General features: G+C 56.6%; 1 protein-coding gene across 2 annotated transcripts; it reads right to left on the bottom strand.

The window, feature by feature from the left end:
* Positions 1-355: 355 nt before the first annotated feature.
* On the bottom strand, positions 356-15,843 carry IDH3A (isocitrate dehydrogenase (NAD(+)) 3 catalytic subunit alpha). Of its 2 annotated transcripts, none has more exons than XM_079764133.1 (11): positions 15,751-15,843; positions 12,947-13,009; positions 9,638-9,721; positions 7,757-7,871; positions 6,777-6,964; positions 6,265-6,398; positions 5,305-5,407; positions 5,140-5,204; positions 3,132-3,216; positions 2,576-2,728; positions 356-839 (listed from the first exon to the last, which is right to left on the bottom strand). In XM_079764133.1, exons 1-11 carry the CDS (start codon positions 15,775-15,777, stop codon positions 756-758), a joined length of 1,101 nt encoding a protein of 366 aa, XP_079620259.1. In that variant the 5' UTR covers positions 15,778-15,843; the 3' UTR covers positions 356-755. The 2 variants fall into 2 exon arrangements, with proteins under 2 accessions (XP_079620259.1, XP_079620260.1); XM_079764134.1 differs by having other exon boundaries at positions 12,971-13,009; positions 15,751-15,792.
* Between the last annotated feature and the right edge of the window lie 7,562 nt (positions 15,844-23,405).

Genomic DNA, 23,405 nt, shown 5'->3' on the forward strand with positions numbered 1-23,405 from the left:
CGCGCACGGTCAGACGTCACGTCCGACGTGTCCGTCAGCTCAGAGCGGTTCCCCGCGATGCCCCGCGTGTCCGGGCCCTGCCCTTGGTGACAAGCTCAGGAGGACTCTCAAGGTGACCAGTACCGAGCCAGCGCCGCGTCTGTGTCTCTGTGGCCAATGTATTACCTGTCTGTCCACCGACGGTTACTGCTCGTCTGCTTCGTGGCTCCGTCGTCTCTACTCCTCCTCAGTCATTCACAGGACAGACCCCGTCTTCACCTTCCGCATCGTAAACAGACCACAGTCACCGTGTGACACGCACGTCCCTAGATGTCTCCTGTGCCCGTTCACCTCGTAAGAATGTCATCTTGTGCTCTTACATCAGTATTGTTTTATTTCTATTACATGTTTCATAAGCTAAGGAAAACCTTTTCCTCAGAAAGTTAGGTGTGTTCTGATTAATTCTGTATCCTATTTACAGCTGAGGAAAAGTGTTTTAACTGGAGTGTAAAATGGTTAACAATGGCAAATGACACAGTCCGCGTAGAGTTTACAAAAAACGTGGACCAAATAGACCTCGGTAAACCGGCCACGCACTGGGGCGTCCCTGGGAGCAGACCTCGGGCGTCGCCTGCATCCTCTGCTCCGGTTTGTGAAAAGGCCGACAGGAGTGGGCTCGGTCGGGGACGGGGGGGCCGAGTGCACACGGGGCGTGCGCGCAGGCGGCTGACGTGGCGGCGTTAGGAGCGGCTGGTGCGGACACGCCGGCGGGAACCTTACTCCAAGTCCTTCACTCGCTGGCAGATTTCGTCTGTGAAGTCCGAGCACTTGGCATTGCCTCCCAAGTCCTTTGTCAAGCTCTGAGGAAGGGAAAGCAAAGTAAAAACGGATCGCACGGAGCCAGAGCGAGGAGAGATCTGCTAAAGGCACCGCTGAGTCCGGCTCCGCCCAGTTCCTCCCAACGCTCACGGCGCCCGCCACGCCCGCCCACCGGGACAGGCCCCGAGGAAACACTGAGGATGGACACTCACATCCAAACCAGGGACTCGTGACTCCCCTGGGGAATTCCTAACTTTAAGGAACTTAGAAGACATTTGGATGTGTTTTGGAGCTGGGAAACAGACTAAGGTAGCATGTCAATCACACAGCCGCTGCTTTCTATAGGCCCCTCCCCTGGCCACGCCCACAGGACCTCCATGTCCTCTCCCACCGCCGCGGCCTGCTAACCAGCAGCCCCTGTGTTCTCTCTGCGGCTCCGTCGGTTAAACTCACAGACGCAGCAGCGTCAGAATAAAAAACGCAAAGCCCCACGCCCCTCAGCCGGACTGCCCGGCTGTGGAAAACAGGTCCGAGTTTCTTGCCTCTGGCGGTGAGAAGTGATTTCAGGTTACCGGGCTGTTTTTAAAGGAGCCGACCCTGAAAACGGAGCTGCGTGCAACAAGGCCGCCCCAGACGACAGGGTGTGAGCAGTGTCCCTGGGCGAGGAAAGGCCCGCAGATGGGCGGTGTGAGCGTGCTCAGTGCCACTTCAAAACGGGCAGCTTGGCACCAGGCGTGTTTTACTGCGATTCAGAAAGGAAGCGGCCTCGGAGGATGGATCAGCCTAAGGCCATCCCCTCCTCCGTTCTCCGCCCGCGTGCAGGGTGCTCCATCGCCTCCGCGGCCACCAGCTCACGGAAACAGGGACACTCCTGGGCCAGAGCCGGACTGGGCGTGACCCAGCTCTGCCATGTGGCCCTGAGACCTTAGACAGATGACGTAATCTCGGTGCCTCAGTTTCCTCATCTATAGAATGGGGTTCATTGTAGGACCCACCTCATAGAGCAGTGTGCTGAGGTGCGTGCTCTCACACAGCTTGACGTAAACTGCAAGCACCCCGTTAACATTAGTCGTTCATACTTCTACTAGAGGCCCGATGCACGAAGATTCGTGCAAGAATGGGCCTTCCTTCCCCTGGCTGCCGGCACCGCCTTCGCTCTGCCCAGAGCCGCCTTTCCGCCTTCCCACGCTGCCCAGAGGCCAGGAGCGGCTGGGGCAGTGTGGAACGCCTGCGTCCCGCCCCCAGCCGCTGGGCACATGTATGCAAATTAACCCAACAGCTTTGTTGGGTTAATTTGCATACTCACTCCTGATTGGCTGGTGGGTGTCACGAAGGTATGGTCAATTTGCATTTTTCTCTTTTATTCATGTAGCTGTTTCTGATGCACGTGGCATAACATATAATACCGTGTCGTAGACACATCTGCCTCTACCTACCGCTCGCCTCAGATCTCCTGGAGGCCCGAGACCTTATCTCATTCCTCAGTGTGTTGTCTTTTTCATACCATATAACACACACAGTAGCTTTTGGTTGGGAGGAGAAAAAAGCCGCGTAGAAAAAGTAACGGCCTTGGCCAAGATCCCATCACCACCAAGGGGATACCCGGGCCTGCACTGGCTCCGCCTCCCAGCCTCTGCTCTCCCCACGGCTCTCAGCGCCTCTCAGCCCTCCCCTGCGAAACACGCAGCCCCTCCCTCAGCAATTACATAGATTCGTGCACACCCAGAGTCGGCCCGGGGAGCACACGCGGAGGACACGCGGGCGACGCGTACGGTACCTTGCCTCCCTTAATAGTCGCGAAGCAGGCGGCCTCGATGCGCCCGGCGTGGTCGAACATCCCCATGTGGCGCAGCATCATCACGGCGCTGAGCAGCAGGGCCGTGGGGTTGGCCATGTCCTTTCCCGCGATGTCGGGGGCCGTCCCGTGAACCTGCGGGGGGGGGGCGGGGGGGGCACAGTCAGGGGCACAGGAGGCAGCCTCCTCCGGGGCCGCACCCGTGGGAGACCCTGGGCAGTGGCTGCTCCCCCTCATCAGACAAAGGCCTAGAAATAAGGCCGCACAAATGAAAGGGCGAGAGTAACTTTTATTTTTTTAATTGCAAAACCACGGACTAACCAACTTTATCAACTTCTGCTAAAATATCTTAACCGAGGAAGGATAAGTAATAGGATACAGAGCCGGAAAACGAATGACTACACCGAGCGTATGTAAAAAGCCTCCACAAAGCATCATTCAACGAGAAAACCCGAGTTCACACAGGTTTATACAGGTCCCCCTCCCGGTCCTCACGCCGTTGCCCGCATTCGGCTTTGGGCGTCAGCAGGGTGCTTACCGACTCGAAGATCGCGACCCCGTTGGCGCCAATGTTGCCACTTGGTGTCACGCCAAGACCGCCGATCAGTCCCGCACACAGGTCACTGGGGGCAGAGAGGACGTCGGGCGTCGGTTTGAAAAACAAAACATCTCCCCCAGCACCTCGTCTTCAGCCTTCAACACCCTCCTCCACCAGAAGGACCAGGCTCCACAGAGACACGGCCGGCCCAGGACTAGTTAGGAGAGTCGGGAGCACAGGGCCCCAGGGAGACATGGCCGGCCCAGGACTAGTTAGGAGAGTCAGGAGCACAGGGCCCCATGGAGACACGGCCCAGGACTAGTTAGGAGAGTCGGGAGCACAGGGCTCCACGGAGACATGGCCCAGGACTAGTTAGGAGAGTCGGGAGCACAGGGCCCCATGGAGACACGGCCCAGGACTAGTTAGGAGAGTCAGGAGCACAGGGCCCAGGGAGACACAGCCCAGGACTAGTTAGGAGAGTCGGGAGCACAGGGGCCCATGGAGACACGGCCCAGGACTAGTTAGGAGAGTCGGGAGCACAGGGCCCAGGGAGACACGGCCCAGGACTAGTTAGGAGAGTTGGGAGCACAGGGCCCCAGGGAGACACGGCCCAGGACTAGTTAGGAGAGCCAGGAGCACAGGGCCCCAGGGAGACACGGCCCAGGACTAGTTAGGAGAGCCAGGAGCACAGGGCCCCATGGAGACACGGCCCAGGACTAGTTAGGAGAGTTGGGAGCACAGGGCCCCAGGGAGACACGGCCCAGGACTAGTTAGGAGAGTTGGGAGCACAGGGCCCCAGGGAGACACGGCCCAGGACTAGTTAGGAGAGTTGGGAGCACAGGGCCCCAGGGAGACACGGCCCAGGACTAGTTAGGAGAGTCAGGAGCACAGGGCCCCATGGAGACACGGCCCAGGACTAGTTAGGAGAGTTGGGAGCACAGGGCCCCAGGGAGACACGGCCCAGGACTAGTTAGGAGAGTTGGGAGCACAGGGCCCCAGGGAGACACGGCCCAGGACTAGTTAGGAGAGTCAGGAGCACAGGGCCCCATGGAGACACGGCCCAGGACTAGTTAGGAGAGTTGGGAGCACAGGGCCCCATGGAGACACAGCCCAGGACTAGTTAGGAGAGTCAGGAGCACAGGGCCCAATGAAAAAACGGCCCAGGACTAGTTAGGAGAGTTGGGAGCACAGGGCCCCAGAGAGACACGGCCCAGGACTAGTTAGGAGAGCCAGGAGCACAGGGCCCCATGGAGACACGGCCCAGGACTAGTTAGGAGAGTTGGGAGCACAGGGCCCCATGGAGACACGGCCCAGGACTAGTTAGGAGAGTCGGGAGCACAGGGCCCCATGGAGACACGGCCCAGGACTAGTTAGGAGTCGGGAGGAGCCCGGAGCACAGGCTGTGCCGGCAGCGAGTGGCCGCTCACAGCGATGTCCCGAGCAGGGTAGGGCCCCCATGACGGAAGGTGATGGCTGCAGAGACTGAATAAGACCGAGTCCTATCTGAATGGCAGTCACACAGGGAAGGAAAAGCTATGCCAACAACACTAGCTGATGCGTGTGAGGAGGAGGGACTCAGCAAGTCACCACGTGGCCATCATGCGTGTGAGTGTGCAGAGGGGGAGAAACACGGGAAACGTGGCAAAAGGTGAACCGGGGTGCCGAGGACACGGGAACTCTGTGTACCTCGCTCGCTACTTCCCTGCTAGTCTGAAATTACGTCCGAAGTCACCAAAAAATCTATAAAAATGACCACCCACCCACCCAGCAATACAGAAACCAGAGTCAGTCCGCCCGCCAGCCAGCGACACCTGTGGAGGCCACGAAGCAGGAGCTCGCGACCAGGGAGCAGTGGCCCGGCCACGCGGCCCACGCGGGGAGAAGCCCACTGTGTGCGCGCGGACACCACCACCCGGACGGTCACAGCTGGACGCCCAGCTCCCAGCAAGCACCCCCTCCTTCCGGGCATTCCTAAACCCCCTCCCAGCCGAGCGGGGCAGCCACCTACCTCAGGATGTCTCCGTACAAGTTGGGCATAACGAGGACGTCAAACTGGGACGGATCCTGGACCATCTGCAAGAAACGCGTCGTGTGCATTTAGCCGTCAAAGCTGCACGCACACAGACACCCCACCCGCCACAGGGAGCTCAGAGCCAGGTGAGCGTGGACTTACATTCAGGCACACCGTGTCCAGGTACATCTCGTTGAATTTAATGTCTTTGCAGTTCTCTGCCACTTCCCTGCATTTCTGCAGAAAAAGCCCGTCGGACATGCGCCTGTGTTGAACCAAACGGAAGCTGTTGAAAGCAAACACTCGCAGAAAGACAAGCGTCCAATCAGAGAAGTAAAGTGAGTTCAAGAAATGGAGTGGCAGCCCTGGCCGGTGTGGCTCAGTGGATAGAGCATCGGCCTGTGGACTGAAAGGTCCCGGGTTCGATTCTGGTCAAGGGCACATGCCCAAGTTCGCAATCCCCAGTAGGAGGTGTGCAGGAGGCAGCCGATCCATGATTCTCATCATTGATATTTCTAGCTCTCTCTCCCTTCCTTTCTGAGATCAACAAAAATATGTAAAAATAATAATAATAATAAAGTAAATTTTAAAAAAAGAAAAGAAATGGAGTCCCAGAAGCCCAGATGGGTCATGTCTGTGACAGTGAAATTACGTTTCAGGCAGCAGCAGCAAGAATTAAGAAACACCTATTAATGAGAAAGTGCAAATTGCTCTACAAGGTTAACGTCTCCGTGGTTTGCACCGTTGACTGTTCACACGCCCAGCACTTCTCCCAGGTCAGGAGCCTGTGTCTGACACTCAGGCGGCGGGGGACAGCGGGGCCGAGGGGCAGGGACACTGCGAGAATGACCCACGGACAGCACCAGCCCTGGGAGCGAGACTAGTTCACGCCCCGAGCACGTGTCCCATTTCAGAAACACTCTTGGGGCCCCGTCTGCTGGGGACCCAGACGCCGGAGCGCCTGGTATTTCTCAGCCCCTCCTTAACCTCCCAGGACCTGCATTCCCGCCCTCCCCCAACCTGCTCCATCATCACCCGGTGAGGCACGGAAAAGAGAGACCTGGCCCCCCTCCTCCCCCCGGGTACAGGTGGTTTTAGAGACCCCAGGAACCCGGGACGCACATGATGTTGGCTTTGTGCACGGCGGTGACGTTGCTGCGGTGGTTGTTGCGGGCGTACTCGAAGGCGAACTCCGCGATGCGTTTGCTCGCCTGCTCGGTGATGAGCTTGATGCTCTGCACGACGCCGTCCACGATCTGAAAGACAAGAGGGCCTGCCGTGCTGGAGAGGGTGCGGCCACGTCGGGCACTAGCAGCTGCCCGGGTCAGCAGCAGCGTGAGTGGCGGGCTCGCACGGTGCCAGCAACCGTGGGCGGCAGTGGGGACGTGGACCCATTGCACGGATGAGGAAAACTGAGGTAGGTGCTGAGATGGTCACCTGCCCATGAGCACTGCTGTGAAGTCCGGATTCACAATTCAAACAGGGGGCATATTCCCAGGACCAAGACCAATGCCCACACCTTCCAGAGGTCAAGGTGGACGACCTCCAGATGTTCTCACTGGGAACCTGAACAGCTGGCCAGGCGCACGGGAAGCAGCCCAAGTGGGAGGAACAGGTGTCGGGAAGGAACGTACCACGTGCTCGATTCCGCTGTACTCGCCCTCCGTGTTCTCGCGAATGGTGACGATATTCACGTCGTTGTAAGGGGTCTTATAGCCTTCGATGGAGACGCATGGCCGGACGTTTGCGTAAAGGTCGAAGGTCTTACGCAGCAGTAAGTTCATGGACGGGTGGCCGGCGGCGATCGGGGTCTTTAAAGGGCCTGCAGTGAAGAAGGACCCCCATATGACAACTGGATCCCCTCTTTTTTTTTTTTTTAATATATTTTATTGTGTTTTTTTGTTTGTTTGTTTCTTCTTCAGAGAGGAACGGAGAGGGAAAGTTAGAAACATCGATGAGAGAGAAACATCAATCAGCTGCCTCCTGCACACCCCCCACTGGGGATGTGCCTGCAACCAAGGTACGTGCCCTTGACCGGAATCGAACCCAGGACGCTTCAGTCCGCAGGCCCACGCTCTTTCCACTGAGCCACACCGGTCAGGGCTCCCTTCTCCTCTATAAACACAAGTGCCTAGTATTTTACTTGAAATCCCACTTTGGCCCGGCCGGTGGTTGAGCGTCGACCTAGGAACCAGGAGGTCGCTGGTTCGATTCCCAATCGGGGCACATGCCCGGATTGTGGGCTCCATCCCCAGTAGGGGGCGTGCATGAGGCAGCCGATCCATGATTCTCTCTCATCATGGATGTTTCTATCTCTCTCTCCCTCTCCCTTCCTCTCGACATCAATAAAAATGTTTTTCTAAAAAATGTAATAAGTAGGCGAAAGATAAACCTTGGTCAAGATAAACGTGCTTTCATTTGACACCAGCCAGTAAACACTCGATGTGTCACTGGGGAAGCCTCTGTCCCACAATGAAGAACACAGCCCACGCTGAGTGTGCTGCTGCCTCGGGGCCAGCTCTACTTCGCTTCGATGCGTGACTCCCAAACACGTGCAGCGGGAGCAACACCCGCCTCCGCCCGCCCCCACCCGCCCCTGCCCGCGTGCGCCTACCTTTCAGGCCCATCTTGTTCTTGTCCATGGACTCCTTGGCCTCCGGGGGGATCATCCACTTCCCGCCGGGCCCCTGAATGGCAGTGACGCTCCGCTCCTCCCACTGGATGGGCGCCTGCGTGCCACACCGCCGAGCGCGGGCAGCGGGAAAGACTGAGCGTGAGCGACCGTCCCTCCAGTTCCCAACACACTCCCCTTCAGACGAGACCGGTGAGCACACATCATGGAGGCCCAGAAAGTGCCCGGCACGCGGGAAGCCACATCATGCCCAGCCGGTGTGGCTCGGGGGTTGAGCATCAACCTATGAACCAGGAGGCCACGGTTCGATTCCCCGTCAGGGCACATGCCCGGGGGGCGGGCTCGATCCCCAGTGTGGGGCGTGCAGGAGGCAGCCGATCCAGGATTCTCTCTCATCATAGATGTTTCCATCTCTCTCTCCTTCTTTGAAATCAGTACAAATATATATATTTTTTTTTAATTTTATTTTTTTGGGTTAGGGTTAGGGTTCAGGCTCAGGTTAGGGTTCAGGCTCAGGTTAGGGTTAGGGTTCAGGCTCAGGGTTAGGGTTAGGGCCCAAATATATTTTAAAAAAGAAAAAGAAGAGACGTTGCTCTCCAGCTCGCCCACGGGGACTCTCCGCCTCACAGCCCTATCCAGTGGCACTCCCAGCTGCCACCTGCCCACTTCAGTTTCTCACACTCTTCACGGCTATAATTAGAACACCATCAGGAGTGGAGCAGCATGCTCCCGGAACGCTGCGGACAACCGATACGTGGGTGAGCCCGAGCCCACGGGGTGAGACACAGGCCAGCCACGAGCCCCCCTAGCAGATCCTATGCGGATGAGACACACAGAGGCGGCATATCTGCGGAGACAAGTAGCTGAGTGGTCGCGTGGGCTGGTGACGGGCCGGGGGAGGGGGGAGAGCCGGGGGGGGGGGAGTGACTGCTAATGAGTATGGGGTTTCTTTTCGGGTGACGGAAATGTTCTAAAATTAGATGGTGTGAAGATTGCACAACTGTGAATGTACTAAAGCCCACTGAAGTGGACGCTTTAAAGGGGTGGATTGTGTACATGGACGGTCTCTCTCAGGAAGCTGTTTAGGAAAAGTGCAAGATGCGTGACATGACCTAAGACGGTAACAGTCTTAGCATCATCCTTTCCTGCCCTCACATCCCTCCGTGTGGAGTGCGGACTAGGCATGAGCTCGGAACGAGGCGTGCTTTGTGCACAGGGACCTTCACCCAGACTTAATCTCACACAGCCTATCACCTGGCAGCTATAAACAGCGACCGCAGAGCAGCGTGTCAAATAAAGTCCAAGTTCCCTACGTCCCACAACAAAAGGACTTAATATCCACCTGCCCTGACCGGCGTGGCTCAGTGGATAAGGCCTCAGCCTGCAGACTGAAGTGTCCCGGGTTCGATTCCGGTCAAGGGCATGTACCTTGGTTGCGGGCACATCCCCAGTGGGAGGTGTGCAGGAGGCAGCTGATCGATGTTTCTCTCTCATCTATGTTTCTAACTCTCTATCCCTCTCCCTTCCTCTGTAAAAAATCAATAAAATATATTTAAAAAAAAAAGAAATATCAACTGTATTCTTGTGGGCAGGAAGGCAGGAGGCGGCACACAGTAGGACTACAAGACCTCACGCCCGGGCAAGGGTCAGAGACCCACAAATCCTTTCCACAGAACCGAAGCCACGGCGGCAGCTTCAAGCGCAGCAGCGAACACCGACGTTCAAGTTCAAGTCGTGAAGATCCACGACAGACCATCCCCACGTCCTACGGATGCGAACAGTTCGTCCCGAGAGGTCACAGACTCCGTCCGACTGGCTCAGAAACGTGTCTACAGATGAAAGGGATTTTTAAAGTCCACTTACTTTGGCGGCGTCAAAAATCTTCATAACGGAGTTGGAAATTTCCGGGCCAATGCCATCGCCTGGAATTAAAGTGACTGTCTGAACCTGAATGGGAGAAACCATCAAAAAAAGAAACCATCAAGGAAGTCAGTCAGAATCGATTTTTGAAGGTTTAAAAAAGAACGTCGTTGACAAACCCGCTTGGGGGTGGGGGGGGCCTTGAGAAGACCCAAAGGCCGTTAAGAAAACAGACCTTCCTCCCTGGGCCATCAAAGGCTGGAGACACCAGAGACTCCGCTATTCTCCGTCCCGGAGTTAAGAGGCTGTGCAAGGAACTCAACAGATGCTCTTTAGATGCAACAAAAATAAACTAAAACGACTCGGGAGCCCTGGCTGCTGTGGCTCAGTGGATAGAGCGCCGGCCTGCGGACTGAACGGTCCCGAGTTCGATTCCCAGTCAGGGCATATGCCCGGGTTGCAGGCTCGATCCCCAGTGGGGGCATGCAGGAGGCAGCCGATCCATGATTCTCTCTCATCATTGATGTTTCTATCTCTCTCTCTCTCTCTCTCTCTCTCTCTTTCTCTCTCTCTCCTTTCCTCTCTTGAGATCAATAAAAATATATTTTTTTAAAAACAAACAAAAAAACTACTCGGGTGACTTCCCAATGGATATTCCTTTTCCGACAAGCCACAAAGGGGCCGATGAATTCAAGTCTGGGAAAGCAGAGCGCGCGACACATGTCAACAGTGTCCTGAGCTTCGCGGGCAGGCGAGGTCTCGCTCTCCACACGGGTCCGGAAAGTGCGGATTCCCACGGAAACCTGTCCCGTCTGGTGAGGCTTCCTGGCACTCGGAACGCCCCCGGGGTCTGCCTGTCACTCGGAGGCTCCCCATCGGAGAGGGTCTCCGCTTTCCCGAGTTCCTTTAGCTCCCGTGGTCATACCCGCAAAGCCTGGGTTACCCTTTAGACCAGTGGTTCTCAACCTTCCTAATGCCACGACCCTTTAATACAGCTCCTCATGTGGTGGTGACCCCCAACCATAAAATTATTTTCGTTGCTACTTCATAACTGTCATTTTGCTACTGTGATGAATCGTAACGTAAATATCTGTGCTTTCCGATGGTCTTAGGCGACCCTGCTAGCGGTTCTCACCCTGTGGGTCTCGACATGAGGAACTGTATTAAAGGGCCGCAGCATTAGGAAGGTTGAGAACCGCTGCTTTAGAGGGACGTGTATATTTGTAAAGGAGCGTCAGCGATTTATTGCAAAGGCTGCAAACAAAAGGAAGCCAGCATTTCAAACGTAGAAACAAAAACGTGTCAGGGAAAATGACGAGGGGATTTAAATCCATTAAGAGAACAGGCTGACCCTCTCTCTCCATCGAGAAAACGGTCCATCGTCACACGGGGACCCTCCCCGACCCGGAGGTTTGGCCCAGACAAGCTCCCTGGCCTTCCCCAGTTCCCGTCACCCGTTGCTACTTAAAAAAAAAAATAAAAAATCCCTGATTCAAGTTTCCCTGGTCTTTTGCATCCCGGGGACACTCCCTGAGCAGGGGGCCTGGTCCCACTTTTCTGCACAAACTGCAGAAATCTTTTAAAAGATTCGTGTCTAGCCTGGCCCGGTTGGCTCAGTGGATAGAGCGTCGGTCTGCGGACTGAAGGGTTCCAGGTTCGACTCCAGTCAAGGGCATGTACCTTGGTTGCGGGCACATCCCCAGTAGGAGGTGTGCAGGAGGCAGCTGATCGGTGTTTCTCTCTCATCGATGTTTCCGACTCTCTATCCCTCTCCCTTCCTCTCTGTAAAAAATCAATAAAATATATTTTTAAAAATAAATAAATAAGATTCATTTCTAGCCCTGGACCGGTTGGCTCAGTGGATGGAGCGTCGGCCAGCAGACTGAAGGGTCCCGGGTTCGATTCCAGTCAAGGGCACATGCCTGGGTGGCAGGCTCAATCCCTAGTGGGGGGCGTGCAGGAGGCAATCAATCAATGATTCTCTCTCATCACTGATGTTTCTATCTTTCTCTCCCTCTCCCTTCCTCTCTGAAATCAATAAAAATATTTTTTTAAAAAAGAAAAGATTCGTTTCTCTTCATTTCTTTCAGATACAGCACCCGCCCCACCAGGCTAATTTTTTTTTTTTTAACGGGGAGTCTGGAAATTAAGTAACAGCAGAGCGCAACGACCGTCTCATTAGCTCCCAGAAACGCGTCTGAAATGCTCGCTTCGCTGCCCGCAGCCTCGAGGTGCAGCCGCAGCCCGTGTCTTCGCGTGAGCAGAGCCCGGAAGCCCTGGCTGCTGCTTCCTGTTCTCCCAACAGATCAGATCAATGTCCTCAGGCCACCGAATAAAACCTGCTTTATGCCACAGCTCAGAAGGTAAAGCGGGCCCTGGCTGGTTTGGCTCAATGGATAGAGCGTCAGCCTGCGGACGGAAAGGTCCCAGGTTCGAGTCCAGCCAACGGCACATGCCCGGGTTGCAGGCTCGATCCCCAGTGGGGGGCGTGCAGGAGGCAGCCGATCCATGATTCTCTCTCATCATGGATGTTTCTATCTATCTCTCCCTCTCCCTTCCTCTCTGAAATCAATAAAATATATATATTTTTAAAAAGAAAGTAAATCGGTGGGAAAATGTACTTGGTCTTACAGATGCCTCAGGGACCCGGATGTGATCTGGGAGTAGAGGAATCAGGAGACCCAACCAGATTCTGCAGGAAGGCTCAATCCACAGCGTCTAGGAGGCCGCTGACCCACAGGCCCAGAGTGCTCTGGAAATGTGGCGTCCGCCTTCCAAAGCGCGGGACTCTGGCGCCGGGGACGGGGAAGCAGCAGATTTCATGAGACAGAGGATCCACCAGCTGACCCCCATCCAGACCGCGGAAGGACAGCAGACGCCTCAGCACCTGACAGACGTCCGAGGCGTCCGTTGCCTTGGCGACCCGCCTGCCGCTTTTAGGGAAGCTCACAACGTAAAAAGGCAAAGCAGGTTTTGAAGCTTCTCAACAACGTGTTCTCCACTTGTTCTAGGTTTGGAAGAAATAAACAACCACCTGTCTTACAAAATGAGGTTGTGAAATAAAGGAACAGGCTCAAGGGAGACATCCATCTATTTTTAACAAGGCTCCTCGGCTGTAATATAATTCTCTTAAATGTGACCTAATAGGTTTCTGCATGTTAGCCCATAATTTTAAGATACAGTGTGTAAGTATGGCCCAATTTACCCTAATTTTACATACATGGAGGTAAAGGGCTGTTTGATGTGTTAGAGCATCTTTCTTGAGAAACTTCTAAAAGGAAAAAATAAAATCAAAGACATAATTATACTCACGCCACCGGCAAAACCTCTGGTCACCTGTTTTGGGGTGTGGACGGCTCCCAGCAGCCGAGAGACCTAGATTAACATCAACAAAGAAATGTCATGCACAGAATTCAACTCCGGGGATTAAGAAGCAAAGATGGCCCTAGCCAGTCTGGCTCAGTGGGTAGAGTGCCGGAAGGGTCCCGGGTTGGATTCCGGTCAAGGGCGCGTACCTCACCTGCGGGCTCACGGCCCTGGTCGGGGGCGCATGCAGGAGGCAACCCATCGATGTGTCTCTCTCACATCGGTGTTTCTCTGTCTCTCCCTCTCCTTCCACTCTCTCTAAAAAATCAATGGGGAAAAAATATCCTCATGTGAGGATTAAAAAAAAGGCCGGGAACTTCCAAGCAATATCTTCTCACGCATCCGTTACATGTGGTAAGCCGCCGCAGATCCGGAAACCTACACATTCGGATTACCTCCGGCTCTGAGAACTTAAAGCTCTATACACTGAAAGCCAACTTCATGGATGTAAGTTTGTCGAGAGATGTCGAAGGGAGAACGAAACTACGTTTTCAGGTCAAACATTTGGTGCCTGACCGGTGTGGCTCAGTGGATAGAGCGTCGGCCTGCGGACTGAAGGGTCCCGGGTTCGATTCCGGACAAGGGCATGTACCTTGGTTGCGGGCACATACCTAGTGGGGAGTGTGCAGGAGGCAGCTGATCGATGTTTCTAACTCTCTATCCCTCTCCCTTCCTCTCTTAAAAAAAAAAAATCAATAAAATATATTTTTAAAAAACCACATTTGGGTCTTCCCCAAATGACCGTCTCCGAGGCACCTTCTGCTCCAATCCCTAAAGGAAAAAACTGGCCCCGCAGAGGTCAAATGACAGTCAAAGGTCACCGGGGGTGGGGAGTCCAGGTCAGAGGGGAGCCCTGTCTTCTGATTCCCCAACCCAACACACTCTCAGCATCCACGCGTGCAAAAGCGGCGTTTTCCTGCAGACCCACGCCAAAGGCGACACACGCCAACCAGTCCGTGACGGGCGGTGCCGCGTGGTCCCTCCGTGATCCCGCGTCCGCAGGCCTGGTACCTCGCCTGCCACAGCCGAGCGGGTATTAAGTGTAAGCTCCGTGCTGAAGGGATTGACTTCTGCTTAGACAGTGACACATGTGACATGACAGCTACCGTCACACACACACACACACACACACACACACACACACACACACACCACACAGGTCTAACGTGGTCACGCGCAGAACCCAGTTACGGGGTAACACCGTGACAGACGCCCGGGAACCGTGGTCTGCGTGGCGACTGCAAAAGAAACCTGTGGGTACCCACACCTTCCGTAGGCAGGGCCCGGGCACCCCCACGATCTTTTTTTTTTATATATAAATATTTTTTTAATTGACTTTTTACAGAGAGGAAGGGAGAGGGATAGAGAGTTAGAAACATCGATCAGCTGCCTCCCGCACACCCCCCACTGGGGATGTGCCCGCAACCAAGGTACATGCCCTTGACCGGAATCGAACCCGGGACCCTTCAGTCCGCAGGCCGACGCTCTATCCACTGAGCCACACCGGCCAGGGCCACGATCTTTTATTGAAGCCTCAATCAGCTCTGTGATGGCTCAGAGACAGTCGCTCATTGGTTCGGGGTCACACAGCCCATCCGTGGCCGTGCCAGGATTTAAACCTAAGCCTCCTATATTCCAAGTGTCAAGCTTTTTTTTTCACCAAGAAATAAAAATTATTTTAAAAAAGGGCATGTGAACATCACTTTACACTCACCACCAAGGAGAAAGAGTATCAAATTCTACAGGAAAAAAACTGAAGTTTGCCCTGACCGGTGTGGCTCAGTGGATAGAGCGTGGGCAAGGGTCCTGGGTTCGATTACAGTCAAGGGCATGTGCCTTGGTTGCAGGCACATCCCCAGTGGGGGGTGTGCAGGAGGCAGCTGATGGATGTTTCTAGCTCTCTATCCCTCTCCCTTCCTCTCTATTAAAAATCAATAAAATGTACTTTTTTTTTTTAAAAAATGACGTTTTTCAGGTCAGATTTCTAGGTGACTGCTGGTGCCCAGCCCCAGGAGACCCGAGGAGGGCCTGTAACCCGTGGGGTGACCTTGGCCCCACAGCAGGCAGAATGGGACTAAGAACTGGGAACACCCCAGACGCCGGGGGAGCCTGGGATCCTCTCGCCTTGACACCGACTTCCTGCGTGACCTTGAGGATGACCTCTAACGGCGAGGGTTAGCGAGCGCCACCCAGGAGCCCAGCCCAGCCCAGGCATCCCAGCTGTCAGCAGCGCCCAAGCTCCAGGTCGCGGGTTCTCCCCCCAAAAAAGGGGGGGAGCTGCTGGCTTTTCCCTCTCCGAGGGTCCAGGTGGCAACTCCAGGGTGCAGGGCGCCCTTCGGAGGGGACACGGGCGCAGGGGCAGACCCGGGAGAGCCGGCCTGGGGGGCAGGGAGACCCGGCAGGAGGCGGCCCGGGGTTCCCCCACGGGACGCCTCCTGCCCGGCGCCCGCGGCCCGCGAGGTGACCCGGCCTCGCCCAGCGGACCGCGGGGGCCCGGCCGTCACAGCCAGCGCGGAGCGGGCCCAGCCTCGGCCCGTCGGCTCGACGCAGGACCTGGGCTCCGGCCTGGGGGGACCGGCGGGAGCAGGGCCGCGCCCCTCCCTCCCTCGCCCTGGTCATCCCCCCCGGCACCCCCACCTCCAGCGCGGCCATCCCGGGCGCGGGCTGCCCACACGCCGCGCGCGCCACGGAGCCGCCGCTGCCTCGGGCCCGCCGCCCCGCGCGGCCGCCGCCCGCCGCCCCGCGCTCACCTTGGACACCCACGCGGGCCCCGCCATCGCGTCTCTCCTCTCACCGCGGCGACAGCACGGGCGGCTCCAGTGCGCAGTCGCCCAGCTCGCGCCGGGCCCCGCCCCCGGGAAGCCCCGCCCCCCAGAGCCCGCCCAGGGGATGCTCCGCGCCTCCTCTTGGCCAATCGCCAGGCTCGTCTCACGGTGACGTACGCCGCGGCGACCCGGAAGCTGCGCAGTCCGGCTCGGGGCGACCCCAGCCGGCTGCCCCGGCTCCTCCTTCATTCATTGACTCACCATGGAGGTAGGGTCGTGGCGCTGCGCCTTCCGCATGCTGATCGCTCCTTTTATTTATTTATTTTTATTTTTGTAGCCTTTTTTTTTTTAAATCCTCACCCGAAGATATTTTTCCATTGATTTTTGTTTTTTTAAATATATTTTTATTGATTTCAGAGAGGAAGGGAGAGGGAGAGAGAGAGAGAGAAACATCCATGATGAGAGAGAATCTTGGATCGGCTGCTTCGGCACGCCCCCTGCTGGGGATTGAACCAGCAATGTAGGCATGTGCCCTTGGCCGGAATCAAACCCGGGGTCCTTCAGTCCTCAGGCCGACGCTTTACCCACTGAGCCAAACGGCTAGGGCTTCCATTGATTTTTAGAGAGAGTGGAAGAGAGAGGGAGAGACAGAGAGAAACATCAGTGTGAGAGAGACACATCGATGGGTTGCCTCCTGCACGCCCCCTACTGGGGATCAAGCCTGCAACCGAGGCACGTGTCCTTGACCAGAATCGAACCCGGGACCCTTCCACTGAACCAAAGGCTAAGGCCACTATTTTATTTTATTTCTTAAATATATTTTTATTTATTTCAGAGAGAAAGGGAAAGGGAGAGAGAGATAGAAACATCCATGATGAGAGGGAATCATTGATCGGCTGCCTCCTGCACACACCCCCACGGGGGATCAAGCCCACAACCTGCCTGGGCATGTGCCCTTGACCAGAATCGAACCCGGGACCTTTCAGTCCGCAGGCTGACGCTCTATCCACTGAGCCACACCGGCTAGGGCTGGGCCACTATTTTAGTAGTAAATGGCAACACCTCCTCCCTATTGTCTATCCCCCCTTCCTTGCTTTATTTCTCCTTAGCACATCTCACATTTCACTTACTTATTGACTGTCTCCTCCCCCAGGGGTTAATTCCAGGAGGGCAGGACTTTTGTTCTGTGCTGTGCTGTATTCTCAACGCTTATAGAGGTAACCTCATGTCCCCCTGCCCTACACAGGGCCCAGATTTAAATCCACCTATTAGGGGCCCTGTGACCTTGGGCAGCTTGCCATCTCTGAGATTACTTCATCTGTGAAATGGGATCAGAGAGACGGAGAGACAGAGAAACAAACTCTATAGACGTAAGAGGCGTTGGTGGAATAATCTCAGTAAATGGACACGGAGCCTGTCATCCATCCTTCCCTTCCCTCCGCCCGCCCTTCTTGCAAACAGATATGCACGCTTTCTTTGTCAGGGACCACACGCAACATCTGGAGCCACGGGAGCGTGATGTGATTAGGAGTCAGAGAATGCGACGGAGCCTGGCTTTGCTACTTCCGAGCTGGGTGGCGCTGGGCAAGTCACTTTGCCTCTCTGAGCCCAGGATTCCTCGTCGGTAACATGGGAACTGTACCCCTGGGTCCTCACAGCATTGTTGTATCAGTTCAAGAGAGAGGGCGGGCCTCTTTCAGGGCAATAGCCATCAAAAAGGGTTTGCTGCCCTAGCCGGTTTGGCCTTCGGACTGAAGGGTCCTGGGTTTGATTCTGGTCAAGGGCACATGCCAGGGTTGCTGGCTGGATCCCCAGTGGCAGGCATGCAGGAGACAGCCAATCCATGATTCTCATCATGGATGTTTCTATCTCTTCCTCTCCTTCTCCCTTCCTCTCTGAAATCAAAAATAAAAATAAAATTTTAAAAAAGGTTTGTTGCCCTCACCGGTGTGGCTCAGTGGATAGAGGGTCAGCCTGCGGACTGAAGGGTCCCGGTTTCGATTCTGCATGTACCTTGGTTGCGGGCACATCCCCAGCAGGGAGTGTGCAGGAGGCAGCTGATTGATGTTTCTAACACTCTATCCCTCTCCCTTCCTCTCTGTGAAAAGTCAATAAAATATATATATTTTTTAAAAGGGGTTTATTGTGGGAATTGTCTAGTCAGGTTGGCGCTTCTATTTCTCACCTGTGGGAGGAGGGACTCCCAGAACTGAAAACTCCAGTCTTCAGCAGAAATTCTGGCTTTTCTCCCTGGATGACTTGGAATGCAGGTGAACAGAGGTTAGCAACCGGAAAAGAATGTGCCGGAGCAGGCTCTGCACACAGGCCGGCCGTTCCCAGGCGTGTGGGATCCCCGACGGGAAGGAGACCTTGTGTAAAAGCGATTGTGTGGTTTGGAGAGGTTTCGATTTCTCCTACACCAGCGGTCGGCAAACTCATTAGTCCACAGAGCCACATATCAACAGGACAATGATTGAAATTTCTTTGGAGAGCCAAGTTTTTTACACTTAAACTTCTTCTAACGCCACTTCTTCCACATAGACTCGCCCAGGCCGTGGTGTTTTGTGGAAGAGCCACACTCAAGGGGCCAAAGAGCCGCACGTGGCTCGCGAGCCGCGGTTTGCCGACCACGGTCCTACACCAACATGGGAGAAACGGGAAGTGCAGGTGGGGGGAGTCTCCCAGAGGCCCGTCTCTGCTCTAAAACTCCACCCTCTCTGAGTTCCTGGTCTCACATCCTGACCCCTCTTTCCCGTGTCTGATATGAATGAAGGGCGGGGAGGTGACCTTTGAGTCACAGCTGTAAACGGACAACTAATCGGTCTGGGCTGCGTGCCACTTCTTGAGCCAATTCAGCAGAGACAGGGTTGAATCCTATGAGAGCATTCATTCCAATCTTGCTGGGGCCGGGGGGGGGGGTCATCCCCAAAAATCTGCCCTGCAACCCCCCTTAAGCCAGCTGCTTATTCACTGAGTGGCCAGATGATGATGATCTCTGAACGCATATTAGCCTGGCCACTCCGTGTGTGTATATATATGTATATACGAGAGGCCCGGTGCATGAATTCATGCATGGGTGGGGTCCGGCCAGCCTGGCCAGGGGGAGGGGACATGGGCGGTTGGCCGGCCTGCCTGCTGGTCGAACTCCTGATCGAGGGAACAGTTTGCATATTAGCCTTTTATTCTATAGGATGTACACTGAGTGGCCAGATGATTATGCGTCCAGAGATCATCATCATCTGGCCACTCCGTGTATAGGGTAGAAGGACAAAGATGACTACATGGGGAAGTAGGAATGACAGGCTTGGGGAACTAGGCAGTGCTGGCTGGAGTGGGACTCTATTGTTTGGGCAACAAGGTTGTTCACCTTCCCACGATAATAGGCAGTTCTTGAATGGGAATGGACCCCAAATTCTATTTCTGCCCCTAACACAGCCATGTTGCCACTGCCCAGCCGTAGGCCCCTGGGCAAGTTACTGCACTGAGCGGTGAACGCCTCTGTGAGGTGGAGATAAGGCCCCAAAGAGTGGCTGTCCCAGGGTGAGAAAGAACACGTGGGCTGACCCCTAAAAGGCACGCGGCGGTGATGTCATTTGCTTAAAAGCCACAGAAATCACCCTGGCCTTTGTCACAGTAAGTCTCCGGACACAGTAAGACCTTTTAATGGTGCCAAGTCTAGCCCTACCCGGTGTGGCTTGGTGGATAGAGCGTCGACCTTCGGACTGAAGGGTTCTGGGTTCGATTCTGGTCAAGGGCACATGCCGGGGTTGTGGCTCGATCCCCAGTAGGGGGCGTGCAGGAGGCAGCCAATCCATGATTCTCTCTCATCATGGATGTTTCTATCTCTCCCTCTCCTTCTCCCTTCCTTTCTGAAATCAATAAAAAAAATTTTTTTAAGGGTTTGTTGCCGTAACTGGTGTGGCTCAGTGGATAGAGCGTCAGCTTGAGGACTGAAGGGTCCCGGGTTCAATTCTGGTTGGGGACACATGCCCGGGTTCCGGGCTAGATCCCCTGTAGGGGGCGTGCAAGAGGCAGCCGATCCATGATTCTCATCATTGATGTTTCTATCTTCCCCTCTCCCTTCCTCTCTGAAACCAATAAAAATATTTTTAAAAAATAATAATAAATAAATGGTGTCAAGTCTCACGCCTGTGTGCAAGGATTCAAAGACAGGCGAGCGACTCCTGCCCTACCCGCTAAAGAAGCCCAGGGTGATGCCCTGCCCTGTGGGGGGGAGGGGTACCCTCTGGAGTCCACCGCAATGACCCTTCCCTCTCCACGTGGGACGGGCCCACAGGTCAGGGCTTCCCCCGCCGCATGGCCAGGGGCGCCAGGTCCCTCAACTTGTCCCCCTGCACCTCTGGAAACTGTGTACACCAGCCCCGCAGCCGGGGGTGCGCCCAGTCACCCCCGCCCGGAAGTGCTGGGTTCGCCCCGCCCACTCCTGCGCCGGGCCGTCGTCGGACCTGCCAGCAGCGCCCTCTTCCGGCGGTCGACTCCCCAGGCGGAGCTCTCCTTCCGCCCCGACCGCAGACCACGCCCCACCCTAAGGCCACGCCCCATATCGTGATCCGCGCCCGAAGCCACGCCCCGCGCCAGACCCCGCCCCTCATTGGACTTTGTCCTCAGACGGTGCCCCGCCCTGAGGCCACGCCCCTCAACAGACCCCGCCCCGCCTCGTCACAGGCCCCGCCCCTTCACTGGACTCCACCCGCCCTCCGGCCACGCCCTGCCGCTGAGCCACGCCCCTTTGCCCCGCCCCTCGGCCGGCCACGCCCCTCCAGGAGACGGCGCGGCGGGATGCGCCAGGAGCCGGGCGGCCGCGGTGAGAGGCGGCGCCTGGTGGCCGGTAGCCGCGCACCATGGGGAACAAGCAGACCATCTTCACGGAGGAGCAGCTGGACAACTACCAGGTGAGCCCGCGCCGCGCCCCTCGCCTCCCGTCGCCGCCGGTTACCCCCCCGGCCCCCCTACCCCCCCGCCTCTGCCTTCGCCCCAGGAGTGACCTTGGAAGGGCGCGACTCCTCGGAGCCTCCAAAGTGGGAGCGGGTCCTGCCTGGGTGGGGAGGCTGGGACAGCGGCCCCCGATGGCAGTGACGAGTCGGGGTGTCTTGCTCTGGCCCAACGTGGAAATGATGGAGCGAGAAGGCCAGGCAGGTACCAGCCTGCCAGGGTCCCCTCCCCGAGCCCCCCTGCCGGCCCCTTAGACCTGTCAGGTCCCCTCCCTCGGGCCTGGGGGGTCCCCAGGACGCTCCCACCCATGCAAAACCTGCCCGTGCTGCAGATGCCCATGCTCTGGGGTGCCTCCCCCTCCGGGGGTCTCCCATCCTCAAGGCCCCACTCGGGGGGGCCTCCTCCCGACCTGACTGGGGTGTCACCTGCGTGCACTGCGCTGTGAGGACATGACACCTGCAGGGTCTCCCCCGCCGCCCGCCCTCACCGTCGGGCATATGTATTTCGGTGTGGGGCTTGGGGTTTGAAATGTGGGTCCTCTGCCTGGGGCGGCCCTGGCCCCTCCCTCCTCCGGGGAGCCCCAGTGTGAAGAACAGATTTCCCAGCTCCCCCCTCCCCGCCCCCCAGGCCCTGACAAGGAATGGGGGACCCACATTCACGCAGCACCTGCTGTGTCCCAGGCACTGTTCTACTTCCTGAGCTTACCCTCCGCGCCTTAGTCACAGTCGGTGGGTGACGGGGCCCATTTCACAGACGGGTAAACTAAGGCTGAGGAGCCATTCAGGGACCCTGCCTGGTGGGGCTCCCACGGGATGGAATCACTCTTTTTGTTGGGGGTGGGGGCTGTGTGTGGTCCTTCTGGAATGACAGACCTCGCCTCCAGGGTGGCCCCCCTCAGAGAGAGGGCCGGAGTGGGAGTGGGAGACCAGTGGGGCAGGAGGCGTTCCGGGTGGAGGGCACGGCTTGGGTAAAGGCTTGGACGTGGCCCCGATGGGCACCGGTGAGCAGGTAGGCCCCGCTGAGGGGTGAAGAGTAGCCCCGTGGGGGGCGGGGAGCCCGGGTTCCCGCTCAGACCGGCCCGGCGTTGGGTTACCCTTTGGAGCCAGTCCCTGCGTTGGCTGGACCCCGCCGACCCGAGAAATGAGAGCCGTGAAATCGGAGCCTCCCGTGTCCCTCCCTCCGACTCTCCAGCCGGCCACGGGCCAGCCGGGGGGTCCCTGGGTGACCCCGAGTTGTAGCCGCCGCCTCCCCAAGTGGGGGACACTGTGAGGGTTTCCTGTCCCCCTCCCGGTCCCCCGGTGCCCGTGATCCCTCAGGTTCAGGCTTCTTTCCAGATCAGCCCCGAGACCCCTCACACCCTAGGCCCGTGGTCGGCAAACTCATCCGTCCACAGAGCCACATACCAACAGGACAACGACTGAAATTTCTTTTTTGAGAGCCACATTTTTTAAACTTAAACTTCTTCTAACGCCACTTCTTCAACATAGACTCGCCCAGGCCGTGGTATTTTGTGGAAGAGCCACACTCCAGGGGCCCAAGAGCCGCACGTGGCTCGCGAGCCGCAGTTTGCTGACCACGGCCCTAGAGCAAGCATGTCAGACTCGCGGCTGGGGGGCCGAATGCCTCCCTCATTTCTTGGGCCCAGGTTAGCCTTTGAGTTTGACATGCTTGCTCTAGAACATGGCTGACCCGGCCGGCGTGGCTCAGTGGTTGAGCCTCGACCTAGGAACCAGGAGGTCACGGTTCGATTCCCTGTCAGGGCACATGCCCGGGTTGTGGGCTCGATCCCTGGTGGGAGGCGTGCAGGAGGCAGCCGATCCATGATTCTCTCTCATCATGGATGTTTCTCTCTCTCCCTCCCTCTCCCTTCGTCTCTGAGATCAATAAAAAAAAAATACATGTTTTAAAAAGGAGGACGTTAAAATAAATAAATGAATGAATGAGAGCTTGCTGGCTGCCTCCCCCAGACCCCAGGCTGCTCCTCGGGGGTTTCAGCTCCGCTGTCCGGCCACCACCTGTTCTGGGAAGAACAAGTCCTGTAACTCAGACCCGCCCGCCCCCCTCCGTTCCCCTCTCCCGGGGATCCCTGCTCTGTGACCCCGGCCAGGGCCCTGGCCAGGCCTCCGAGTCTCCTCAGGCTGAAGGGCTACCTCCCTGCTTCCTTGCCCACCCCTCCCGGCGGCCCCCTCCAGCCTCCCCCCCCCCTTCTGCCACAGTCCCTTCCTTTTCTCACTCACCCCTTCCTACCTCCCCTTCTCTCCCTTCTTTTTCTTTCTTTCTTTTTTTAATATATATCTTTATTGATTTCAGAGAGGAAAGGAGAGGGAGAGAGAGAGAGGAGCATCGATGATGAGAGAGAATCATGGATCGGCTGCCTCCTGCACGCCCCACACTGGAGATAGAGCCCGCAACCCGGGCATGTGCCCTTGACCAGGAATCGAACCCGGGACCACTGAGCCACACCGGCCGGGCTCTCCTTTCTCGTTCTTTCAACAGAAGCCATAAGCATCACCACTCCCCCAGCGTTTTCATGGACAAGGAGTGGCGGTTTGTGGAACCTCAGTTTTGCTGTCTGTAACTGGGGAGACAGTGCCTGCCCCATAGGCTGGGGGGATTGGGGGGGCGTTAAGCAACATTGGATATTCATATCCCCCTCCGACCAGGCCCCTGGTGATCACGGGCAGTGT

Source organism: Cnephaeus nilssonii, assembly GCF_951640355.1.
Source record: "Cnephaeus nilssonii genome assembly, chromosome: 24".
In the NCBI taxonomy this organism is placed as follows: Eukaryota; Metazoa; Chordata; class Mammalia; order Chiroptera; family Vespertilionidae; genus Cnephaeus; species Cnephaeus nilssonii.